The 23464-nt window shown below is 44.5% G+C and overlaps 1 protein-coding gene across 2 annotated transcripts in view; it reads right to left on the reverse strand.

Moving 5' to 3' along the window:
* Window positions 1-19919, reverse strand: part of LOC119185497 (uncharacterized) — a 41388-nt gene extending 21469 nt beyond the window's left edge. For both annotated transcript variants that reach the window (XR_012885286.1, XM_075870413.1), the window contains exons 1-4: window positions 19812-19919; window positions 18014-18156; window positions 10441-10503; window positions 8981-9105 (exon numbers count right to left, since the gene is read on the reverse strand). Coding sequence is in view for 1 of the 2 variants with exons in the window: in XM_075870413.1 (XP_075726528.1) it covers window positions 8981-9105; window positions 10441-10503; window positions 18014-18156; window positions 19812-19917 (437 nt within the window). In the remaining variant the exon portion in view is untranslated. The remainder of the gene's footprint in view (window positions 1-8980; window positions 9106-10440; window positions 10504-18013; window positions 18157-19811) is intronic.
* Between the last annotated feature and the right edge of the window lie 3545 nt (window positions 19920-23464).

A 23464-nucleotide genomic window follows, 5' to 3' on the forward strand; every position in this document is an offset into this window, starting at 1 on the left:
AGTGGACGAAAGCCGAGCGTTCTGCTTGGCCTGGTTTTATTGCTGCTTGGCAGAGCGTAATCTCCTGACACCATGGAGAGAGTATCGTGTGGCTCCTGCGAATGATGCTTTGACTCGGAAATTTGTTCTTCATGAGCGCTTGGAATCGGCGCTGCAGTTCCCAGGTGGTCATACAACGAGCGCTATGATCGAGAGTGGAGGGATAATCTACGCGTGCGTCATGGCCACAAGTAGGACATGGCAGTCAGCGCCGCATGACGTCATCTGCTTGCAAGTCATTCGTAGTACATCGCAACTCTTCGTCCATGTTTTAGGCAATCATTTATGTGTCATTACCACTCTTCAGTCTGTCCTGCGAGGAAATGCTACCGGACTGTGCGACAGCCCTTTGGGGCAACTCACCTTTGCATTCGCTGGTGAGAACGATCACTCGGGCGACACCGCTCATTATTGCAAGACCAGTGCATCATACAGCGTTGGATGCACATCGAAGACCCCTGATCAGACCGTAGAGACTGACAAGTCTACTCGTAAGTATCTTTCTTTCTTGACATACACATTTGTACAAGGTGGTTGCATATAAGAAACTTAAGCCAGCGTTACGCATGGGAGACTAAGAAGTCACCCAAATATTGCCGGTAAATATATGTTTCTTGGTGGCTGCCGAGCGAATCAGCGTTATGTTCTCGCCAGAAATTTCCTATTCAAGTTATCAAGAGGTGAGTGAAACTTGAATGTACTCGATAGCGTTTCTTGTATTAGCATGTTGCATAATATGTCCTGCTTTGTTACATTACCTCGCGAGCGTTCGCTTAACTGTGACAGACATTGCGAATACTATCGAAAGTCTCTGAATACTGACATCGTTGCGTAATCTGCGGTCAGTTTCGATACATCGTGTGACATATGAGTGGTGTTATGACGTAAGCGGGCCAGCAGTGCTCTCCAAAATGAGGAATTAGAATACTTGCACATCTGGTGTTCCACCTGGTGACATGCCTTGTGCTATTTTAATTTTTCTCAATTTTTGTAGCGTGTGGTGAGCCAGAAAAAAAAAAAACGCTGCCTCCGTAGAGGCACCAACTTGCAGTGAACACCATCTGATCTGAATAAAAAAATACTATGTAAAAAGAATGTAACAAAGGATTGTGACAATGTTCATCGTATGACAAATGCTATACAGGGATAAGGCTCATTATTGAATCTTCATTGCAGTGTTCGAAAACGCTATTGAAGTCATGATGAATTGCTTGGCAACCGGAGGTCTGAAGCACGCCAGAATTCTGAAGCCACCTTGTGCGGATGATGGAATACATATCGCCGTTGTGGAAAGCCTGCTGAAGCAATCCACCCTGATTAGCAAGGTAAATATTTTGGCGCCAGCCAGTGTTTACACTGCACTAAGTCGAACAGTCAAAATAAGCGTCACGTGCATGTATGATTATTCGTGATGGTGGTTCTGCGGGACTACAGAATAAAATAATTTAGACATTTACAACGTTGCATCGTGTTTTCTATTCTAAACTATACAAGTAATGATGACTGAAAAATTCACAGCATATCAACGCAGTGAATTATGATGAGTGGGGCGAAGCGTCCGTCAGCCCGTCCATGCTTCCGTCCGTCCGTTCGTTCTTGCTTCCGTCTGTCCAAGTGACCGTCCATGCGTCCATCCATGCGTCCATCTGTCTGTCCATGCATCCGTCCGTGAGTCCGTCCATCCAGCTGTCTGTCTGACTGTTCGTGTGTCCATCCATCCGTACGTCCACGCGTCTATTCATCCATCCATCCGTCTGCTAGTCTGTCTGTCTGTCCATCTGTGTATCCATCTACTGAACCCTCCAAGTGCTGCCGACTCCCATCTCGCATCCCCTCTGGCACATACCCACTCCAGAGCGGGTATGTGCCACCGGTGGGTACGTACTGCTACATACATACAAGGAATGGACAGACCCACGCCTTATGGAGCTTCGCCCCTAAAACGGTTTTTTTTTTTCGGTGACGGTGGGTTACTTAAGAACAAACGAAGCTACCTGCCAATGGGATAGCTTCTAGAAACACCGGGAAAGGCCGAATGGAAACAGCAAACCACTAGTGAAACCAACGTGTCCTTCATCTATTGTTAATTGCAGCAAGCATATCATTTCCTATGCATAGCTGCGCTGACCTCAGTTCAAGCGAGCCGATGCCACGCGTAGGAGTATTCGTGTTAATGGTGCTTATAGTTGTGCGGACAAGGAACAGAATAACGCTATTGCGTTGAACTCTTAAAGGCAAAGCCTAAGGGTCCCCCCAATATTTTTTTTTCAGATTTGCACAAACCATCTCACATTAAAAATTGTGCCTTTGTGCCGTCGAATCATTTTCGTCGCCTCGATTAATGTAGCCAAGTCACACTGGGTATCAGCCTTTCATATACGTTAAAAAAAAGTGATTCTCTAAACCTGCAAAACTTTCAAATTTATTTTTTACTAGGGAACTTCAAGCAGCAAAAAGTAAAATGGATGACGTTCTTCGAGGTTAGAGAGGAATTCCGGCGACATTTAGGTGTCCAAACATTGCAACAGTAGTTTACAAAAGAACATTCTGTTTCGCAACATGAGTAGCTTTGCTACACTATACAAATGCTAAATATTCACCGTTCATCTAAACTACTTTCAGTGTTTCTATTGAGTTACAATATCATGAGCTTGAATGTAGGGAATCATGTATTTGTGACTTTCTTGAAAGTGTGAAAAGCAGATATTTTTTACTTTGCCCCTTCTAAAGCCGTATATGTCTCGGAGGCATCGGAGGGAGAGGGGGGCAACCACCGTCCAAGTGTCGCGTTGGTGCTTTTAGTCATTTTGTCAGCCCGAAGTAGTACAAGTTACCTTAATCCCACGTTCGTGAGCGTCCGAGCGCTCTGTCTATGGCTACAGTTTCTATATAAAAAAAGAATAACCAAGGGTAACGCGCGTATCTAAACACGTTCGCAAAAAATTTTACTTAAAGGCTAACTCCGGCGATTTTTTTACCATGGTAAAGTAATGGTGTTTGTATGTTCCTGAGACGCTCGTGTCACGAGCCCAAAGCTAAAATGTTCAGATAAGTTTGAAATAATTTTTACTAAGCAAAAAGGTGCAATACCGCAACCGATACCCAACCGGGCGCCCTGTCTGTGAATGACGTTTTATTTGGTAGGAACTGAACACAATATACAGGTCTCACCGACAGGGAATATGAAAACTGTGAAAGCAAGACCAGCGAAGCGCGCGCCAATAATTTGGCATAATTTGGTCTATATAAGAGAAATGTGCAAAGTAACGTACCCAGCGAGTTTCTTTGAGATCCCTTCCCCTCTAAAAATCGCCGAGGTTGGCCTTTAAAGTAGCATAGCTTACTATGCGTCAAAAGCCTGATGACGTGGGTGAGTGCAAGTGAACTGCGCGTTGCTGTTTTGAGTCGCAGTTTACCTGCAGCTCTGCCCTGCAGTTTGCTGTGTGCCAGGTTCGAGTACGGCTGCAATTTATTTGGTAAGAACCAAGTAAAACTCGTCTTTCAGACACTAATGCGAGGAGGCTTTGATTGATTGATTGATTGATTGAATGATTTGTGGGGTTTAACGTTCCAAAACCACCATAAGAATATGAGAGGCGCCGTAGTAGAGGACTCCGGAAAATTTGACCACCTGGGGTTCTTTAACGTGCCCCCAAATCTTAGCACAAGGGCCTACGACATTTCCGCCTCCATCGGAAATGCAGCCGCCACAGCCGGGATTTGAACCCGCGACCTGCGGGTCAGCAGCCGAGTACCTTAACCACTAGGCCACCGCGGCGGGGCTAACGCGAGGGGGCTAACCTCTATGTATGTTCGCTCTCGGCAGCGGCAGCACTGCTTTTACCACTGGTGGTTGCTGGGCATCCTAGTAAAAATAAACGTTCAACAGAAAATTTATTTCATGACGTCACTCGACAGGTGCCCAAAACAGAGAAAGAACGCAAAATTGAAAGGAGAAGGGTCATTGTAGAAGCCCTTCATTCCCACTTCGCATGCCACGGAAGGCGCTCATGCCTTCTTTCAGGTCCACTGGCCGGTTAGGCAATGTGGCCATAAAATTTTGTTAATATTGTTGGAAATCTTGCTCGTGCTTTCTGAATAGGCGAATGTTAAGCTGACTGATTTCTCAGTTATACGAGACACGATCGACACAAATGAAATGCACTTTTTAGTGCATGTTTTGTATTAAAAGAACACAGACATTCACGTAGTGTGAAAGTGTCAATCTATAAAAGCAGCTTTACCTTATAACTGTCGCATGGACATAATGAGGAAACATTGAACTCAGAATATCAGAACCAATGCGAGAATGAATAACAATCGCGAGTATGACACAACGTATTTGACTCAATCACGTTTGCTATGACGGCACGCATAGTTTTTTACAAGACTTGAGTACCAAACGAGACTTAAGTTGAGAGGCATGGAATGGCTTGAAGCGATCAGAAGTTTTTCGAGAAAGAACGTCACTGGAAACAGTATTTCAGCAAGTTGGCGCCATCAATATTCTCTATAATAATATTTGAAACAACTCAGCCATCACGTGTCTTTGACACAATTGGAAGTAAAGACTGACAAATTTTCAAACCATGACTAGAAGAATTTCATGATAAGGAAGCAGCCTATAATTACTTGATATTACTTGAACTGGACGCCAAAAATACAAAGAAAAACTAAAACTTTCGTCACCAAGCCAACTCATATTCAAGCCTTTCAATAAACGCATTTTCCCGAGAGGAGCTTGGCTGCTGTTTCCACGAATTAGTCAAGTGACACTCAACTTCTGTCAGTCCAGTCAGGCTTGCAGAGAACTGGCTTTACTCATATGTATTCATGAAAAACACGTACCTGCTCAAATAATGGGTCCAAATTCTTGTGCTCACCCACTGCCTTTAGGAAATGCTGAGAAACCATCGCGGAACTTGAAATTCCCGTGTTAGCACGTCGCATGACCTGCGGATCAGCAGCCGAGTACCTTCCTTAGCCATTAGACCAAAGCGGCGGGGCATGAAGGCGCAACGAGATCGGCACTCGAGTACCACAATCTTCCTCGCCCCGTGGCTATCTTTAATCGTCCGCCTACTCGTTAAGCTCGCCGAATAAACTTACTTATACTAGCAACGAGTACGCGCTAAAGTTTCGAAGCTCTGAGGACCACCAAACGATGTATGGTTTACACAAAGAAAATTGGCAGATCCCACGTAGAGAGGGAATCGATGGTATGCGAAGCACGAATGAGAGACAGTTGTATGCCACTTTAAAATCAGCGCAAGGTTACGAGGTGGAAATAAACGATGCCGTACATGACTTCCGAGTCATCATTATCATGTTCGGGTGTGTCGTTTACCTTCGTGATCTATTCACGTCACGTGATACGAAATTTAGTAATGTGGAGCCAGCGAAACGGCCACGAGCACGCTCTGAGTGTGGTATGTTGTCATGTTATTACATGACACGCATGTCAGGGTTATGTTTGCACCAGTCATATAATTTGTCATCCATTGAAGTCACTTAAAACGAACTTTGTTATATGTGGAGCTGGCAAAACGGCCGTGAGCGCATCATAAAGGGCCCAATATACTCCTATGTAGCGTTGATACGCACGAACGCTGGGCAAAGTGACGCTACGTTAGCAAAACGCGAGCACTCTATAGTCTGACGCCAGGCGCGACCAGCGTCCGTCGGCGCGGCCCGACGACAACCGGCGCAAAATGCGACATGCTGCATTTCGTGCCTGTACATTACCCAGACAACACAGCGCCTCCCTGTTTTCGTGACGGAGGGACGCCGTACAACGCACCGCGGAGCGCGCCTGCGAGTATATGGCAGTCCTGGTGCCTGGCGTGACAACGCCGGCGTGACGCAATGAAATAAACGCTGGCGAGCACGCGCACCACGTCACGTTGAAATGTATTGGCGTTTTTACTGTGGCATGTAGTCATCCTCACAAGACACGCATCTCATGATTATCATGATTGCACCAATCACATACCTTCGTCATCCATGGGCGTCACGTCATACAAAATTTGGCATATGTGACGCTAGCGAAACGGCCACGAACGCATCATGAGCGTGGCATGTAGTCATGTTGTTACATGACACGCATGTCATTATTGTCATGTTAGAGTGAGTCGCCTGTGTTCGCCATGCAATCATGTCATGGCATACCAGTATTGCAACATGTCATGTGAACGAAACCACCGCAAGAGCTGCAGGACCATAAAACGCAAATCAAGACATTCATGACATACAGTCATGATTTATATTATGACTAGTCAAATATGTTCTTCATACAATCATGCCATACCAAGTTTCGTATCGATACCATTATCGAAACGGCCAGGAGAGCTAAACGTCGTAGGCGGCTAGATAGATAGATAGATAGATAGATAGATAGATAGATAGATAGATAGATAGATAGATAGATAGATAGATAGATAGATAGATAGATATAGATAGATAGATAGACAGATAGATAGATAGATAGATAGATAGACAGATAGATAGATAGATAGATAGATATAGATAGATAGACAGATAGATAGATAGATAGATAGATAGATAGATAGATAGATAGACAGATAGATAGATAGATAGATAGATAGATAGATAGATAGATAGATAGATAGATAGATAGATACGCTCAAAGTCACCGAAGTTCACTAAGAAATGCTTCGCATTTAATAGCTTGCTGTGAGCATCCTCCACAACGTACGCTTTGTGACACAGTGGTCGCGCACTGCGAGTCAAGAGGTTGCTAGTTTGACGCCACGCCACAGATTCTTCTATTCTCGTTTACTCCCTTTCGCACTATTATTATTTATTTTCATCTTCATAATTATGACAGAAATGCGTCAGCGGAGCCATGGCAAACCTCACTATAAAACATTTTTGTGCAAAAATAACGCGATGAATACATCTTCTGAGAGACGCATACTTTTGTCCACCATACTGTTGAATGAAAATTCCGGCGTAAATTTCATCAAAGCAAAGGCTTGATTTCAGACCTGGCACATTGTTTTGCAGAGAAAAAAGCATTTGCACATTTGAGGTAGTTGAACCACAATATCGATGAGGCCGTAAACAATTTGCTAGTGGGTGAGCTCTCTGACACCATACTACAACCTAAATTTCATGGTTCTGCCGTGCCTCGAGTGATCGCACTAGGTCAGGCTCCAGAAGGTTGTTTTTAAGAGGAATTCTGTGGCCAACGGGTGCCTCAGGCTACACAGGACACGCTCATTGCTTTACGAGTGCTCTTAACCCGTTAGAAACTGGTGTATTTGCATGAGTGTCTTCTGAAAACACACGTGGCTTTGTATCATTTGTGCATTTGTATAGACCATATTGAAAATTTCATCGTGAATATGCTTTCACTTTTCAAAATACGAACAGTCACCATAAAGATAGGCTCTTTGAACGAGAGGCACCGAGGCTATTCGCAACTTGAATGAACATGAGAGGGTGCTGCGGAGTTGAAGCATGGAAGATTCACAGAAGTCTCTGAGTTCGCTGTCGCGAACACAAATATTGAGTTTTCTGCAGTGTGATCGAAGTTCGCGCTGCTTTGTAGAATAGAAGCGGGTTTTTGACGCGTAGCAACTTAGTTTATTCGGCACCAGTGGCCACGCAAGCGTAAGTGGCGTTCTTGAAGTGGTCGCGTTGTATGCGTCATGCACATGGCACTCCAAGTCTCTGTAAAATTTGTTTACATAATATAGGTGCCGCAGTGACACGTAGTCACTGGATACAATGGCCATTTAATAGGTTAGAGTTAACAAGCTAACACTGGTGCCTCATCTGGAAAGAAGAAATCTGCTTGGTCGTTCGTTTTTTTCTTCACGGGCGGCACCATCCTACCGTGCGCCTTCCGCATAGGACTGGCACTTGGACTGTTTGTACCTAAGTAAGCAGCTTCTCTATATTGCCGCTAGGTGCCGCATGAATGGCTGGAGTCGCGAATAGGAAACATAATGAAGTGAGCAATTATATTTGAGGCATTAAAACATCCCAGAAAGTAAATTTAGGGATTTGTTGTGCACTTGTTGTGGAATGATGAGAAGCACGAATTTGAGATGAAGACGTCATATTTACTCCACTACGTCGACATTGTGCTCTCACAGCTGTCCGCAGCACACCAGTGCGTTTTGTCACTATAGGCACAGTTAAAACAGTGTTGATTGCTTTATCATTCAAAAAATGGACCACAAGGCACGCTATAAACAAACACCGATGCTCTACGATTGCCAGTTCTTCTTGGCTTGTTCACCCATCTTGTCAGGTAGCTTTGAGAAATTTGCTTCCAGATTTCCAGTTCAGTAAAGTTAGATGATGGGCTACGAATCAGCACCACACGTTGCTTACAGATACATCACAAACTGAAGATGACTAACCAGATTCTCTGGCAATGACCTGAAATGCGGTGACCACTTAGATATGTATTCATGTGGTCGGTGCCTTCAGGGAAGCTGTTATACTGTGTAACGGCATTATAGCGATAAAATTGGATATTCTGCTGTGTTCTCCCGCAACATATTCTAATCGTAGATCCATCTTTCGCCACCCGTTCAAAGAGGCTGGCTGGAAGGAGGCCTGAATTCACTTGCCATCAGGGCGACATTGATATAGCTACTGTCATTTTTGTGTGATAAAATAAGGCACTTCCTTACGCTTTCTAAATCTTGACATCAAACCACAGATACTGTAAGTTATTCAATGGCGAGTTCAATAGGCAATGTTTTTGAAATATTAATTTGAAGACATTGGCTCACATTGAATCGTAAATTGAATATCGCACAGAGAATCACAAAGCAGATTTTTTTACTTATAAAGCTTGAACTACCAAGGAAAAGCATACTAGCACATTTCAATAATTAAGAAATGTGGTGCAACAAGCTGCTGCGTTGAAAAGTATCATTTATAAAAAAAAAAACACTCTTACTTTGTGATGAAGTAAACAATCGTCTCATTCGGTCTACTATAGCCCACTGGAAGGGCCTTCTGCACGTTCTCCAATGTAGCATTTGTGTCTAGGGAATCGTTTGTTCTAATCCATAAAGTATTGTTCTGCAAAAAATTAATAACTATGAGTACTTACCAAGACAAATTGCTGCTGAGCTGCCAGCAATAAATCGCTATAGTATTTACGAAGCTTACTATATGATTCGACTCCACTAATCTAACTCATAGGATTTTTTATAAACTGAGCCAACGATAATACATTTTTATTGTGTATGCTTCACTACAAGGTAAGGTTTCATGTTCAAGTTATTGGTTAGTCCCGCCAAGAGGAACGACGCCAAGCCGCCATCAAATATACAAAGACAAAATGTGAGATATAAGAGACTAGTTTGTAAATCCACCAGAGTGTACGACTTCAGCCAAGTTCATAGCGGACTTGGCGTTTGTTCTCGCGAGCCTAGAAGATGTCGGTGTGACTCCCATTGAGGGAACAATTTAATTATCTTATAGTAATCTATTTTTTTCGACTTCTTTTTCGAGACAGTGAACACATCACTGAAGTATTTTGAACCGCGGCATTAGCGCTTTCCTGCTAAAAAGGGTGAGAAACTATTGAGTGGGGTAGAACCGGTAAGTTGGTGATACTTTCTAATACAGCGGGTAGCGTAATCCATCAGCTTGGCTATTCATAAGTAGTCAGAAAAATAGTGCTGTAGGGCTGCCAAATATCAACGGATTTTGATAGCCAGACGTCCGACCAGACATAAAAACATCGTAAACGTCTAGATGTAGCACTCGTATGGGAGTGTATGATGTCACATCGCATTAGTTCGACAGTTTAGTGTGGCGTCCGCAGTAGCTCCGCGTGCACATAATGACAGCCGTTTCCATTTGTGGTGGGTTTACACATAGCTAGTGCAAACATAAAGAATTCATTATTGCAGCTGTGTCTAGAATTATTCTGTCAAATAGTGTACAAGCTACATTGCAGCACACTGAAACATTGAGCTTAACAGTTTCATATAAGCTAACACAAAGAGTGTATATTCAGCTAAAGAGCCCTGCAATAAGGCTCTCACGAACTCAGAGGGCTAGCTGTATAGAAGTGAGCACGTGCAAGCCAAATCGTGACGAACAGAATTTTTCGGTGAAAGATTTTTTTTGTACCTTCAAACTTGATGTCGATGTTACATGAAACATTTGCCTAACACAAGATGTACCAGGAAAAGAAATTGCACTACAGCCAGTTTTTGGCCCCTGAAAATGCTAACGATTTTTTTGTCTTTGATACATAAATATTGTGTGAGTGATAAACTTACAATACAACAAGATGATGAACTTTTTCTGTGAAATTTAGATGCTTCGTGATAAGTAAGTACACGTAGCTTAAAAATGCTCTTAATATACATCAAACTCCATTGGAAAAATAAAGACACTCACCAGTTCAACACCTATGACGCTAAATATTGCTTTTACGTTCTTGTGGTGGAAGTAACGTTGCACCTAAGAAGAGATAAAGAAACAAGAACACTTCATTCATCAGTTAGTTGATATTTTGTTTGTAACATATTACAAAGAAATTGTTGCGCCGTTAGCAGCAGCTACCTGTAAACTATAGAACCCTTTACTACGAAAGTGTTTTGCGCCGGTGTGTGCCATGGCCCTACTGGCGTACTTGCACCACGTAAGGGACGTTGAAATACATAAGGAATTGCAGAGACAAAAACCACAAGGCAAATATATGTCGCAATGACTCCAACCAACAACCATTTGATCATCAGTGCGTGGCTTTAACCAGTCTACGCTACAGACTGTGCGTTGCAGGTATACGCTAATGTCAAGCCATTTATATACGCCATGCACCGTTTGGCAGTCCTCAGAGCTTCGAAACTTTAGAGCGTTTTTGTTGTGAGTGGTGAGGTGGCACGACGTGCTCGCTTTGGGTGGGCTCTCAAGGGTGTCGTCTTCACGAAGCGCCGCATCCACGAGCATGCATGGTCTTTCCTGCGTGCGCGCTAATCAGCCTCGTAATTCGGAAGAAAACGAAGGTCACTTAGCACTTTGTCGCGGCCGTGTTGATGAAGTTGTTCCTTTACTTCTTTTTCTGCCAATTTTCAATTAGCACTTCAAATCATATAAGTAACAAAAGGTTTTCAGAAATGATGCAGTGCTGAAAGTATCAGACAACTTCACCTTATAATCGGCCAATCCTCTCCTTTGGGTATGAGCCATTTGCAGAGAAAACAACAACCACTGCGAAATGAGAGCACTGATGACCTCCGACGCATGAGTAACTGTGACAGCTGTTTGGGCTTGTTTGTGTGTACTTCTGCACTAGTTTCGTGCGTCTTTCTTCAGACGGTTTTTTGAACGTGGAGTGGTGACAGTTGTTAGTCCTCGCTCCTGTGTATGCTTACTTTGCGCGTGCTATCTGCTTGAGATGCGCACTGACAGTTTCCGAGATGTTTGCCCTTCTTAACGTGACTTTGATAATTGTTACTGTGGCTGAGACAATGCACAGTAGGACTCAACTACCTCTGTAAAGACACATTCCACATTCGTGTTATAACAATTCCTATTTAGGAGGTGCAGCCAAGTTTTTATTTAAAATAACAATCTTCTAATCTGGTATTGCTAATAACCTGCACCGCACTTCCTCGGCAAGCAGGTACGTATTCTAGCGACGAGCTCCTCTCACAACGCTTCGGTGAAAACATGCCGAATTCACATGTTGCAGAGTATTTGTTGTAATGATACCAAGAAAACGGCCATAGCCTCAAGCGGCCCTTGCTTTCGCTTGTGAAAGTGATGCCGTTCGGTGACAAGGGGCACTTGGCAGAATAATGCTTCTTAAAAACGTCAACCACTTCCACGCCTTAGTTGGTTTTTTAGGTCACAACAAACTCCAGAGCTTCATCTAAGCCTTCTCACCCTTAGCCGTGAGACAGCTGAGAAAGCTCTTCTCTTCGGCGATGTCAATGGCCATTGCAAATACGGCAAATAACTCTGGGTATACATTGCAGTGGTAGTGTTCTTTTTGAAGCTCGGGTAAATCCCGAGCAGTGGTGGCCAAATTTCTGTTCAATGTGGTTGGGGCGAAATTCCTTGAAGAATGCTGCGTGTTTCATACTCGGCATCAGCTGTTCTGGCATGGTACTAGACACACGTTAGAATGTCTTTAATATTGAGGCACAAATTGGCAGCCCCAACGCAAAAAAATTACACATTTGAAGATGTTCTGAAGGACACTTTGCCCAGTATATGCACAAACGCCAGTTCTTGATGCATCCGCAGAGAGAAATAGCTGGTGTGTGCCCAGTAGCTTCTCAGTATTACAAATGTGCTTAGAGTAATTAGCACATTTCTCATGAACTACATGGCCCTGGTTCAGGTACTGGTTGTAATTTGTTGTAGTGCAGCACTTTCACACACTCGATAGTTAGTCGAAGTCAGGTGTTTCTCTTTATCTTCTTGATATTACCTAAGTATTTTTGCGGCCAGCTGTAATTTCATCTAAGACTTTGTAATATGGAAACAACAACAACAGCAGCAACAACAACAAGAACATAATAATAATAATAATAATAATAATAATAATAATAATAATAATAATAATAATAATAATAAGCTTCTGTATTTCTCAGCAAGAAGATTAGAGAAGCTGGGTGAAAAAAATTAGACAGAGTCCACGTATATTAGGAATGGACGTTATGCAAAGCGAGCTGAGGCAAGGCCACGCTGTTCAAATTTTTCATGTAGCCACACGCTATGAAATGACGCTTAATGCATGTAAAAAAGTTGCACGCACAAACTTGTTGAACAGTTGCAGATGTTTAAATAGCCAGTTGTTTGCACTCGCGCAACGATGCCAGCCGGAACAAAATATCGATTGATATGTGGGGTTTAACATCCCAAAAACACCATACGAATATGAAAGACGCTGTAGTGGAGGGCTCCGGAAATTTCGCCCACCTGAGGTTCTTTACCGTGTGCTCAAAGCTGAGCACACGTGCCTACATCATTTCCGCCTCCATCGGAAATGCAGCCGCAGCAGCTGGAATTCAATCCCGCGACTTGCAGGTTAGCAGCCGAGTACCTTAGCCACAAGACCACCGCGGCGGGGCAACCGGAACGTAAGTGCTAGCAATATCAGAGGTCATAACTCATAAGCTGATATAAAGCGCTGGTGCTCGCGAGTAAGGTAGCCCTGGACATTGCTACATAAATCAACATCAGCGTATGGCACATACCTACAATTCACGTTAACCCGACGTGACGGCTCTGTCATAGGTGTAGATAATGTTCATAATGCAGCGAGCAAGCTTGCGTAAAAACACAGGTTAGTATTCGAGAAACGCTAGCCGCAACAAGCTGGTACAGGCAGGAACCCGGCAAGCACGAGCCACACACGGACGTCAACGCCTTCTTTCACGCTGGCACAGAGCTGGCGCCACTATGCTTCGGTACAATTACTCCCCGCGCAAAAAGGAGCCAACCTGGCGACCTAGGGAAATGGCACGACAAGGGGGTCATAGCACGGTTTGAGGCGTGATACGTGTACTGTTTCACGCCCCTGGCAGCGTTGGTCCGAAGGTGGATCAATGGGCTCAACTTCATAGTTGACAGGAGATGTTTGTCGCACCACATGGTAGGGGCCATGGTATTTCGACGAAAGCTTCGGGGAAAGACCTGGAGGAGAAGACGGGACGCAGAGCCAAACCAGCATTCCTGGGTTATAGTGTACACTAGACGCAGAGGAATCGTGGTCAGTTTTCTGGCACCATTGGTCTTGGCGGTAAATGAGCGAGCGAGTTGACGACACTCTTCGGCATAAGCAGCTGCTTCGGAAACAGGCGTCGCTTCGGAAACATCAGGCCTGTGAAGGAGAATGGTGTCCATGGAGCATGATGGCTCACGTCCGTACAGGAGGAAGAAAGGAGAAAAGCCAGTGGTTGTTTGTGGCGCAGAATTGTACGCGTTAGTGACAAAAGGGAGCACTTGGTCCCAATTAGTGCGGTCGTCAGAGGCGTACATGGCAAGCATATCTCCAACGGTACGGTTAAAGCGTTCCGTCATGCCATTGGTTTGAGGATGGTATGCTGAGGTTTTCCGATGGAAAGTGCGACATGCCTTGAGCAGCTCATCGACGGCGTTCAAGAGAAACACGCGTCCACGGTCACTCAGTAATTCACGAGGTGCACCGTGTCGCAAAATGAGATGGTGAAGAAGAAAGGACGCAACGTCTTTCGCAGTGGTAGCAGGCAGCGCAGATGTTTCAGCGTAGCCTGTCAAATAATCGACGGCGACGATAATCCACCGGTTGCCTCGAAGAGTGCTGGGTAGAGGACCATAAATATAAATTCCGACGCGGTCGAATGGTCTCGCTGTGCAGGTTAAGGGTTGCAAAGGGCCAGCAGTGCTGTGAAAAGGCGTCTTGCATCGTTGACACGTGGTGCATGACCGAACGTACTGGCGAACGTGCCGATACATGCCGCGCCAGTAGTATCTTAGACGAAGGCGAGAGTAAGTCTTAAATACTCCAGCGCGGCCACACTGAGGGTCATCGTGAAAGGCAGCGCAGATGTCTGAACACAAATGACGAGGGATGACAAGGAGCCACCTACGGCCGTCCGTCACGTAATTGCGGCGATACAATAAGCCTTCACGGACAGCGAAGTGTCTTGCTTGACGAGAGAGGGAGCGTGAAGTCGTTTCTGACGAACTGTGAGAGAGAACGTCGAGCAAAGAATTGATCCAAGGATCCTTGCACTGTTCAGATGGCATGTCAGTGATGCTCAACGATGATGAATCACAAATGGCAGTTGATAAGCAGGCAAGGTCAGGAGGCAGTGGAGAACGGGATAATACATCGGCATCTGAATGTCTGCGTCCTGAGCGACAAACAACACGGATATCGTATTCCTGAAGGCGTAAAGCCCAACGAGCGAGGCGGTCAGTAGGATCTTTCAAGGACGCTAAATGGTGATCTGTGACAACATCAAACTGGCATCCATAAAGGTAAGTGCGAAATTTTCCTATAGCCCAAATGATAGCCAAGCACTCCTTTTCCGTGACGGAATAGTTGGACTCTGCCTTCCTTAGGGTACGGCTGGCATAGGCGCCAACGTACTCGTCGCAGCCATCCTTGCGTTGAGCGAGAATGGCACCGAGGCCGACACCGCTTGCATCCGTGTGAATTTCATAGGGTTCATTGGGATCGAATTGGTGGAGAACTGGCGAGGACGTGAGTAGCCGGCTCAGCGCCGTGAATGCGTCATCGCAGTGAGAATTCCAGCCAGAGAGGTCCGCGCTACGGGAGAGAAGCTGAGTTAGGGGGGCAATTATAGAGGCGAAATTGCGAATGAAACGCCGAAGATAGGAACACAAGCCTACGAACCTACGAAGCTCCTTTAGGGTAGTAGGCTTGGGGTACTCGGCAACGGCACGCAGTTTGGCAGGGTCTGGTGATATTCCTTCTTTTGAAAGCATGGGGGAAGGAGACCGAAGACGGGGTGAAGGAGATCGACGTCGGCTGAAGTCTGGTCGACGTGAGCGGGGGTCATATGCATCAGGTGTCACATGCGATTCTGATTGCCGAGGTATGTTGCCGGAATGCTGAACATCATTAAAATAGAATCCACGGCGACGACAGTAGCGCGCGACATGTCCTGGAATACCGCAGTTGTTGCACACGGGCCGGTTCCCCGGAGTACGCCAAGAGTTTACAGGTTCTCGAGGTGGTAGAAAGGGCAGATTTACCGGATAAACCGAAACTGGTGACCTGTAGTAGTTGGTGGCTGGACTGTATGAAGGGAGTGGCGGTTGGACAAGAGGTCGGCGGACGGCTTCTGCATAAGTCAGCGGTGCAGCAACTGATATTGGGGACGCGGGCGAAGGGAGAGCCTCGGCAACTTGCGTCTGAATAGCACAGCGAAGTGAGTGGTCCAGTGTTGTGGGGGTCTCGTTGATGGTGGCGACAAGAAAGAGCTGTCGAGCAATTTCTTCCCGGATGTACTGTTGAATTTGAGGCATTAATACGCTGTAGTTGGGGCCACTGCTTTTGCACTCCAAAGCCGAAATATCAGTTGTTTGCGTTAGCGCAACGTGTAGAAATTCGTTGCTTGCGCAGCTCATCGAAACTTTGACATAGCTGAATCACGGCCGTGATGGTCTGTGGGTCTTTGGCCACAAGCATATGAAAAGCGTCGCGTCGTCATCAATGCCTTTCAATATAGTCTTTATTCTGTCAGCCTCCGTCTTCCTCGCATCAACTCGCCTACAGAGGCTGATCACATCCTCAATGTAGCTCTTGAAGCTCTCCATTTCGCTGAAATCGTCCCCGCAGGCCCAGTTCAGCACGAAGCTTGCGCATGGCTGGACTACCGAAAACGAGGTGACGGCTTTTTGAAAATCAACCAGGTGGGGATGTCGGATTGGTGGTTGGTGAACCATAGATTGGCCAAATCCGTCAAGAAGAAGATGACGTGAGTCAGCTTCGCAGGGTCATCCCACTTGTTAATCGCGCTGGCACGCTCGTACTCTGCCAGCCAGTCCTCGACATCTTGATCTTCAGTGCCGTTATATACTAGTGGGTCACGCAGACGAAGTACACCATAACACATGGCAGGCGGCAGCGTGGAAGAGGCTTGTGGGGGATCGACGCGCTCGGTCATCGCAGACTTAGATGGTAGCTTACGGCTGCGGAGCTCCAGGACGTTACCCAGCACGTTTTCATCAAATGTAACGAGCAAGGTTGCGTAAAAACACAGGTTAATATTCGAGAAACGTTCGCCGCAATAAGCTGGTACAGGCAGAAACCCGGCAAGCACGAGCCACACACGGACGTCAACGTCTTATTTTGCGCTGGCACAGAGCTGGTGCCACTATGCTTTGGTACAATAAATTTTGATAGCCAGCAACTGCAAGAAAATTGGCATTTAACGAAAATTATGGTATATCTAAAATGACTTCCGAGACCTGAAGCTCTCTGGTAGAGTATTTGATTGCCACGCAGATTGCTGGTGTCTGATTCCAGCTGGAACCCTGACATTAATTTTTCGCAATTGTCGGGTTAACGCTGCCGATATGACCTTTTCCTTTTACGCTCACGTGTTGAAATTACCGATGTGTGTTCTCGCCTTTTCTGGGTATATACAAAGTGTCAATCACCTGTGGCACATAACTGCATACCAGTGGCACATACCCTCAAACAGTGGCGAATACGCGTCAGCCAGTATGTGCCACTGTCTGGAAAAAAGTGTTCGACGACTTAGGGGACAGCTTGGTTAGCGCAGGCTCCTAAAAGTACAGACTTTCAAGCCAGCCACAGTGTACACGAACATTCTTATGACACGGGTTTCCAGGAAGTGAGAAAAATAACGAAAGAATAGAGAAGAAGGATTATCAGCAACAAAACAACAGAATTTCATTGAAAATAATAATTATTATGAAAAGTGCATTGCAACATCTTGTAATAAAATATACACATATAAATTCAGAGTATATATTTACGAGGAATGAACTATAATAAATAGCCAATTTATAAATGATATTAAAAATTAAGAAAACAGCTTTCGAATATCAAGAAATTGAACTCAACGAAAGCACGGAACCATAGTTAGGACTGCTCAGTTCCCGTTAAAGATGTAGGCAGCAGCTGGTCGTTTCTCTGGCTGAAAACTATCAAGTTTCCATGCGCCGGTGCTTTCTTGAATTACATCACATCTGATTCAAAAGGAATTACCGGATAGTCTAATTTAGACACGATACGACATTGTAGCTATAGCATTTGTTACTTAGCTGTTGCGGTGAGGCAATGATATTGTGTTTTTTTTTTTGAGAAGTACTACCTTTTCAAGCACGCAGAGTGTCTTACGCTGCAATGGACTACTTTATGTAGTTCATAATAATCAAAATGGCGAACTTCGCAAAAATTTTTTGCAACCATTGCCTACAATGAACCAGTTTATAGTACGACAAGGTGTAGCGCTGAAAATTGTAGCGAACGTCTTACACTTTCAAACAGCTTTATGAAGTACCACACAACGCCGCTTTTCCGGTGCTCGTGATGTGTGTATTTTGTAGCATAGTCTTTGGTGTCATACACAATGTACACCTTTGCTTCAACTCCTTTGCCGATTTCTGTAGTAACAGCATCTGAAATTTATAAATATATATCAATTATTTCATTTCGCTGACATTATTGTGTATCATAGGCTCTATATCAGCAGTTGGTGTTTAATGTATATATGTCACGCAAGAGGGAGTTAGATTGAAGTAGTTTCTAAGACATTATTTTCAACTTTAGCACAAACAATCGCAATACGTCAGCAACTATATAATTTCACGTGCTTTGGAAATATTGCTCAACTGTGCACATAGATTCTTGCAATGCTGAAGCTCTTTTTTAAGAACAAGCACAGAATGAAGACATTATACCGCTGCACGTTTTTCATGTAATCGCCACCGGCAAAAGGTTTGTAGTGAGGCCACCTTAAAAAGGCACTTTACCGGCAGTGCGTATATTGCCTCGCACGCTTCTCCTGTGCAATTTGTCCATTACGTGTATACAAGCGTCGCTTTGCGCAAACCACGCCCGAGAGTTTGCGAGCATGAAGAAAGCACTAAACTTCAATTCTGAGTCAACGCGGCCACCACCGATATGAATGAAGTCTTCGATGCCACATATATAGAAGCTGACTTCTATTAGCACAGATCATGATTATCGACGGCCGATCTACTTACCGCTATCCCTAGACGGTGACTGCTGACGCATTCATCAGCTGCCTGTTGAAGCATTTCGTCCACATGTCTAAACAATGATTTTTTTCGCTTTCGTGCTGTATATACACATCCCACACATCATCAGGGCCAATTTTTTTTATATATGTTAACGAAAATTGGGTCCACACTTACAACGTTGGAGTCTCTAAACCTGTTTAGTCTCCTTATTTTTGGTGCCTAATAGGTTTTAATATTGCCTGGCTATATCTGAATACCTAAAACACCCTCGTTTAATGATTCATTTTGTTACAGCTTGAAACAAACCAAATGACTTATTAAGGCACCCGTAAGAGAGACAAACATGCACGCTCTGTCTGTCTTATGGATGCCTCAGTAAGATATGTGGTTTTATTCACGCTCTAACATAATCCAAATTACCAATGTGTCCAATTTACTGTGCATCTTGTGTAATGCCCTCGAATGTAGCCTTTCGTTATCAATTTTGTTTAGTACGTTGCGCGATTTTCAATGACTGACGAGGGAAGCTGTTCCACCGTCACAATCACTGTCCTCCACTTTTATTAACAGTTGGAAGTCCTAAATTAGTGGTGGTTTTCGCATAAAGTCTCTGGGTGGGAAAGTGGTTCCCATCAACTGAACAATTGTGCTGAACACACCAACTGCACAAGGCGATTCCACGCGAATATCTACGTCCTCGCTGGGTAAGTGCACATTTGCCTCTCAACACTCTTGTTCATGTCCTGCCTAAAGCGTAGGATATAGCCAGAAAACCAGGGAATTTTCGTCTGGTTTCCTTGATATAACCAGCATTGAATCAGGACCTGATTAAAAGTGTAGTAGAAAATAGTGGTATCTTTTAAATATTTCCAACTATGTAGTGCTCACAATCTGAACCTCATCTAAGTGCATTAGCATTTATCCTATTCAAACTTATTGAAAAAAAAAAAACGTCCGAGCCATGACACGAACACAAGTGTTGATGCGCAACAGATCAGCGCATTGTTGTCGAACAGCAGCTCATGTCCTTCATAAATAAATAAGTGATAGATTCATAGAAAATAACTGACCAATTTGCGATGAGTTCTCGCCAATGCAGTGCTGTAAATTGAAACAAAGAAGAATAATGCTTGGGAGAAGCATACTGTAGGTGACGTATGCTAAGGGAGCCTTCATGAATGAATAGTACATGTGCTTGATTAGAGCGTATTTATTAGTGAGACAGAGAAAGATAATAAAAGAACACATTGTCATACATGCTGCTCGCACGTCGGCGGTTCGGTTAAGCCTGCCAGCTTGGAGAAATCAATCACTTCTCCTTGATAGGCATATGTATAGGCAGACTATGCTTTGTTTACAAAAAGTTTACACAAAGTTTTTGACAATACTGCTACAGTTACTAAGTAAGTGCTCAAAAAAGGTCATGCTGACTTCCACACAAGAGAGCATCGGTGTAGTCTCTAGGCAAACGCACAAGGTCTATTGTTCGCTTGAAGGCACTTTCAAATGAAAAGCCGCATTTATTATTTTTTTTAGATGCAGACAGACACCCTCCGGATGGTTCTCTTGTCCTCAGAAAGAAGGTGAACAAGCGTTAAAAAAAAGCTTAAACACCTGCCCCACAGTCGAACAGTGTGCACGGGGAGCTTCCGCGGTGCTGGTGTGCCACACTGGAATGTTTTAAGCCTAGAACAATACAGAGACCCCACTTTCCGTTCATCTATACATCTATTATGGCGTGACCACGATCATAGCGCCCCCTACAGGTAATAACAGAGCTGCCAATACTTAAATATAAATGGGAAGAGGGAACAATGCCCGAAATACAATTTTTACCAGAAACACTCGTAATGTGTTCGTTAGGGAGAGAGCCTTTTGATATCCGCATGACGTGAAGGTTTTGTGACATGGGTCACCCATTGTCTAAAAGTTTTTGACGCTAAGGTTCTATGACACAGGTTAGTCATTGTAAGGAAGTTTGCAACTTCTTTCTCCTTCCAGCTTTTTAGTTTGATGGGTCCGTAGTAAAAGCCACTGAATAAACTAATAACGCGGTAGTAAAAGCCACTGAATAACGAGGTGATTGGTGTCTATGTTGAAAACGCTTAAATTCAGCAGTCCTAGTTGATAGACTAGTGTACTAGATAAAGACCAATGATCCTTGAGCGTGCACTCTTTGGGACTGTCTGTGCATATCTATATGTCCTAATACAACCTACGGTACGGTCTAAGGAGAGTTTCAGCTCTTTAAATATTTTCGGACCAGGTCACATCTCCGATGTTTGTTTGCTGTCCTTTAGGAGCGAACACTACTTCTAGGGTACCTTCAAGCATCGACGATTTCGCCGAATGACAGAGAGCCCACCCGGAACTGAAGGGCCTCTTGCTATACTATGAAAGCAACGCTATCGTTGTTCCAAAGATATTGAAGCGGGGATGGGCGTTGTTTTCTTTGCAGAAAAGCGTCCTTTTCAAGAAAAACTTGTCGCCACAAAGGCCCAACTACCTCATAGTAGTATCTCAAGAGTTACGTTCATAACTTCTGCTTGCTCTGCATGATTATGCTACGGCAGGACACCGCGAAGTTTCCCGTAAGCTCTCGAGGAAAAAGGAAAAGTACTGCTTGACCTGCCTCACTACTGACGCCCCCCCCCCCCCCTCCCAAAAAAGGACCTGTCCACACTGTCAGCGAAGGAAGACACCACCGACTATGCCAGCTGAACTTCTACAGCCCGTCGAGCCACCTCTCAGGCCCTTGTCGGCATGGACCTGCTGGGGCTATTCCTGGCATTGAATTCTGAGAACGGATAAATCATTGTAGCTACTGACTACCTCGCCCGCTACACCGAGACAAAGGCGCTGCCCAGACCCAGTACCACCAAGTTAACAATGAGGTAGCGTCTTTGCCGAGAACATTATTCTCCGTTATGGTGCCCCGGATGTCCTCATTGCCGACAAAGGTACAGCGCTTACTACAGTTCTAACTGAGGTGGTAATGAGGTACAGCCAGACCAATCAGCGCTGAACCACCGCCTACCAGCCACAGACCAAGGGCCTCACCGAGCGTCTAAACAAAGTTATCGCTGACTCGCTTCCCGTCTATGTAGATCTCGAAAACAGGACGTGAGATGCGATCCTTCGATACGTGACCTTTACGTACAACACGGCCGTACAAGAAACGACGCAGATAGAAGTTGTTACACGAACGGAGCCCAGCAACGAAGATTGATGTGGTGTTACAAAATATCCCCAACGAAGAAAGCATTGGTGTCACCGCCTAATTCCGGGATGGTGGAGCTTTTCCTACACGCGACATCGAAAACGTGATTGATTCCGTAAGCGTATGTTCTTTCTTTTCAGTTGGGGCGACAAAAAGATTGTGCACTGTTAATTTTATAAAAACCTACTCGTTTTAACAAAGCTGTCACCTTCGCTCACACATACTTTATTAAAACGTGGCAGTAACTAACGCAGAGAGGGCAATTTGTTGCGTGCCAGTAAAATGGATTATACCACTAGTCTCCAATAATAGCGCTGGGGGCGTATAGGTGCAGTGTACTGCTGCGCCACGTGTAGGTGCTGCACGCTTCCCATAGAGTGTGTTTCAAAAAGTGTATTCAAAAATCTTCAAAAGCAAGAGAGATAATACATTTGCTCACTGATTTCGTAATTACCTTTGCTGTTGTGGGAGACACTTTGAGAGGGCTGATGACATCAATTTCACTGACGGTATCCTCCATAAAAAAGCGTTGTCTTCGAAGAAATAAAAAGTGTGGTGACTTCCGCGCTATGTCTTTGTGTCACCCTGGGTCATCATGATTTTTGTGTAATGAAAAAATTCCGTAGTTAAGAACGATTTCAATTATATATCTTTTGAAGTAGTTGAGACAGAAAGCCGCGAGTAACAAAAGAACTCGTATCATTGTTCCAATGGATCTATTTCTGGCTAGAAGTTTCTGAAAAACGGCTGCTGGTAATTTAAAAAAAAAACTACCTAAAATATTCCTACTGGCAAAACGGAAACAAAAAAGGTGAAAAAGAGCAACTGCTACATTTTTAACAGCCACCCACAGCCAACAAATAAGGTTTGCCTCACAGTCTTGATGTCGAAGCCGCCCGCTATGTGCTGGCGCGTGCTTTGCAGGACCTCAATAAAGTCTGCCACTCTGCCCCTTATGACTGGCTGGCGTCATTATGTCTCAAATATCAAAGGACAAGGGTTGCAAGAGAGATGCACTGTGGTAGCCCTTGAGAGCATAGTTCACAGTGACGATAGTACGATTCACGGCATTATCCTTTATACTATCGACCATGTGTCGGAACGTGACGATTCGCGAAGAGGGTACGGTAGCTCTGTAGACACGCGATAATCAGTTTAAGCCATGGGTGTATCGGAACAGCGGCCGATGTACGCAATGGCCTGTGAAGACAGGCGAATATAATCAGCAAAACAGAGCCTATACGCGGCGTAGAATGAGGAAATTTAATGAAATATTGTTAAGTCAGCTGAAGAAGACCCGTGGAATAGAGAATAAAGGCCAAACCGCATTGAAAAAAATCAAGTCCTAAGCTGATTTCAGGTAGGCATTGCTTCGATCCCTAAATAAAAACAGTTACAGTCACTGGCAGTATCGCTTCCATCAACAGTAACACTGGTGGTATACATCACAATGTCATAGGAAGTTGCATCATCAGCTACGCCGACTATAGTGACCAAAGCAGG

This window comes from Rhipicephalus microplus, chromosome 8 (assembly GCF_043290135.1).
Source record: "Rhipicephalus microplus isolate Deutch F79 chromosome 8, USDA_Rmic, whole genome shotgun sequence".
Lineage (NCBI taxonomy): Eukaryota > Metazoa > Arthropoda > Arachnida > Ixodida > Ixodidae > Rhipicephalus > Rhipicephalus microplus.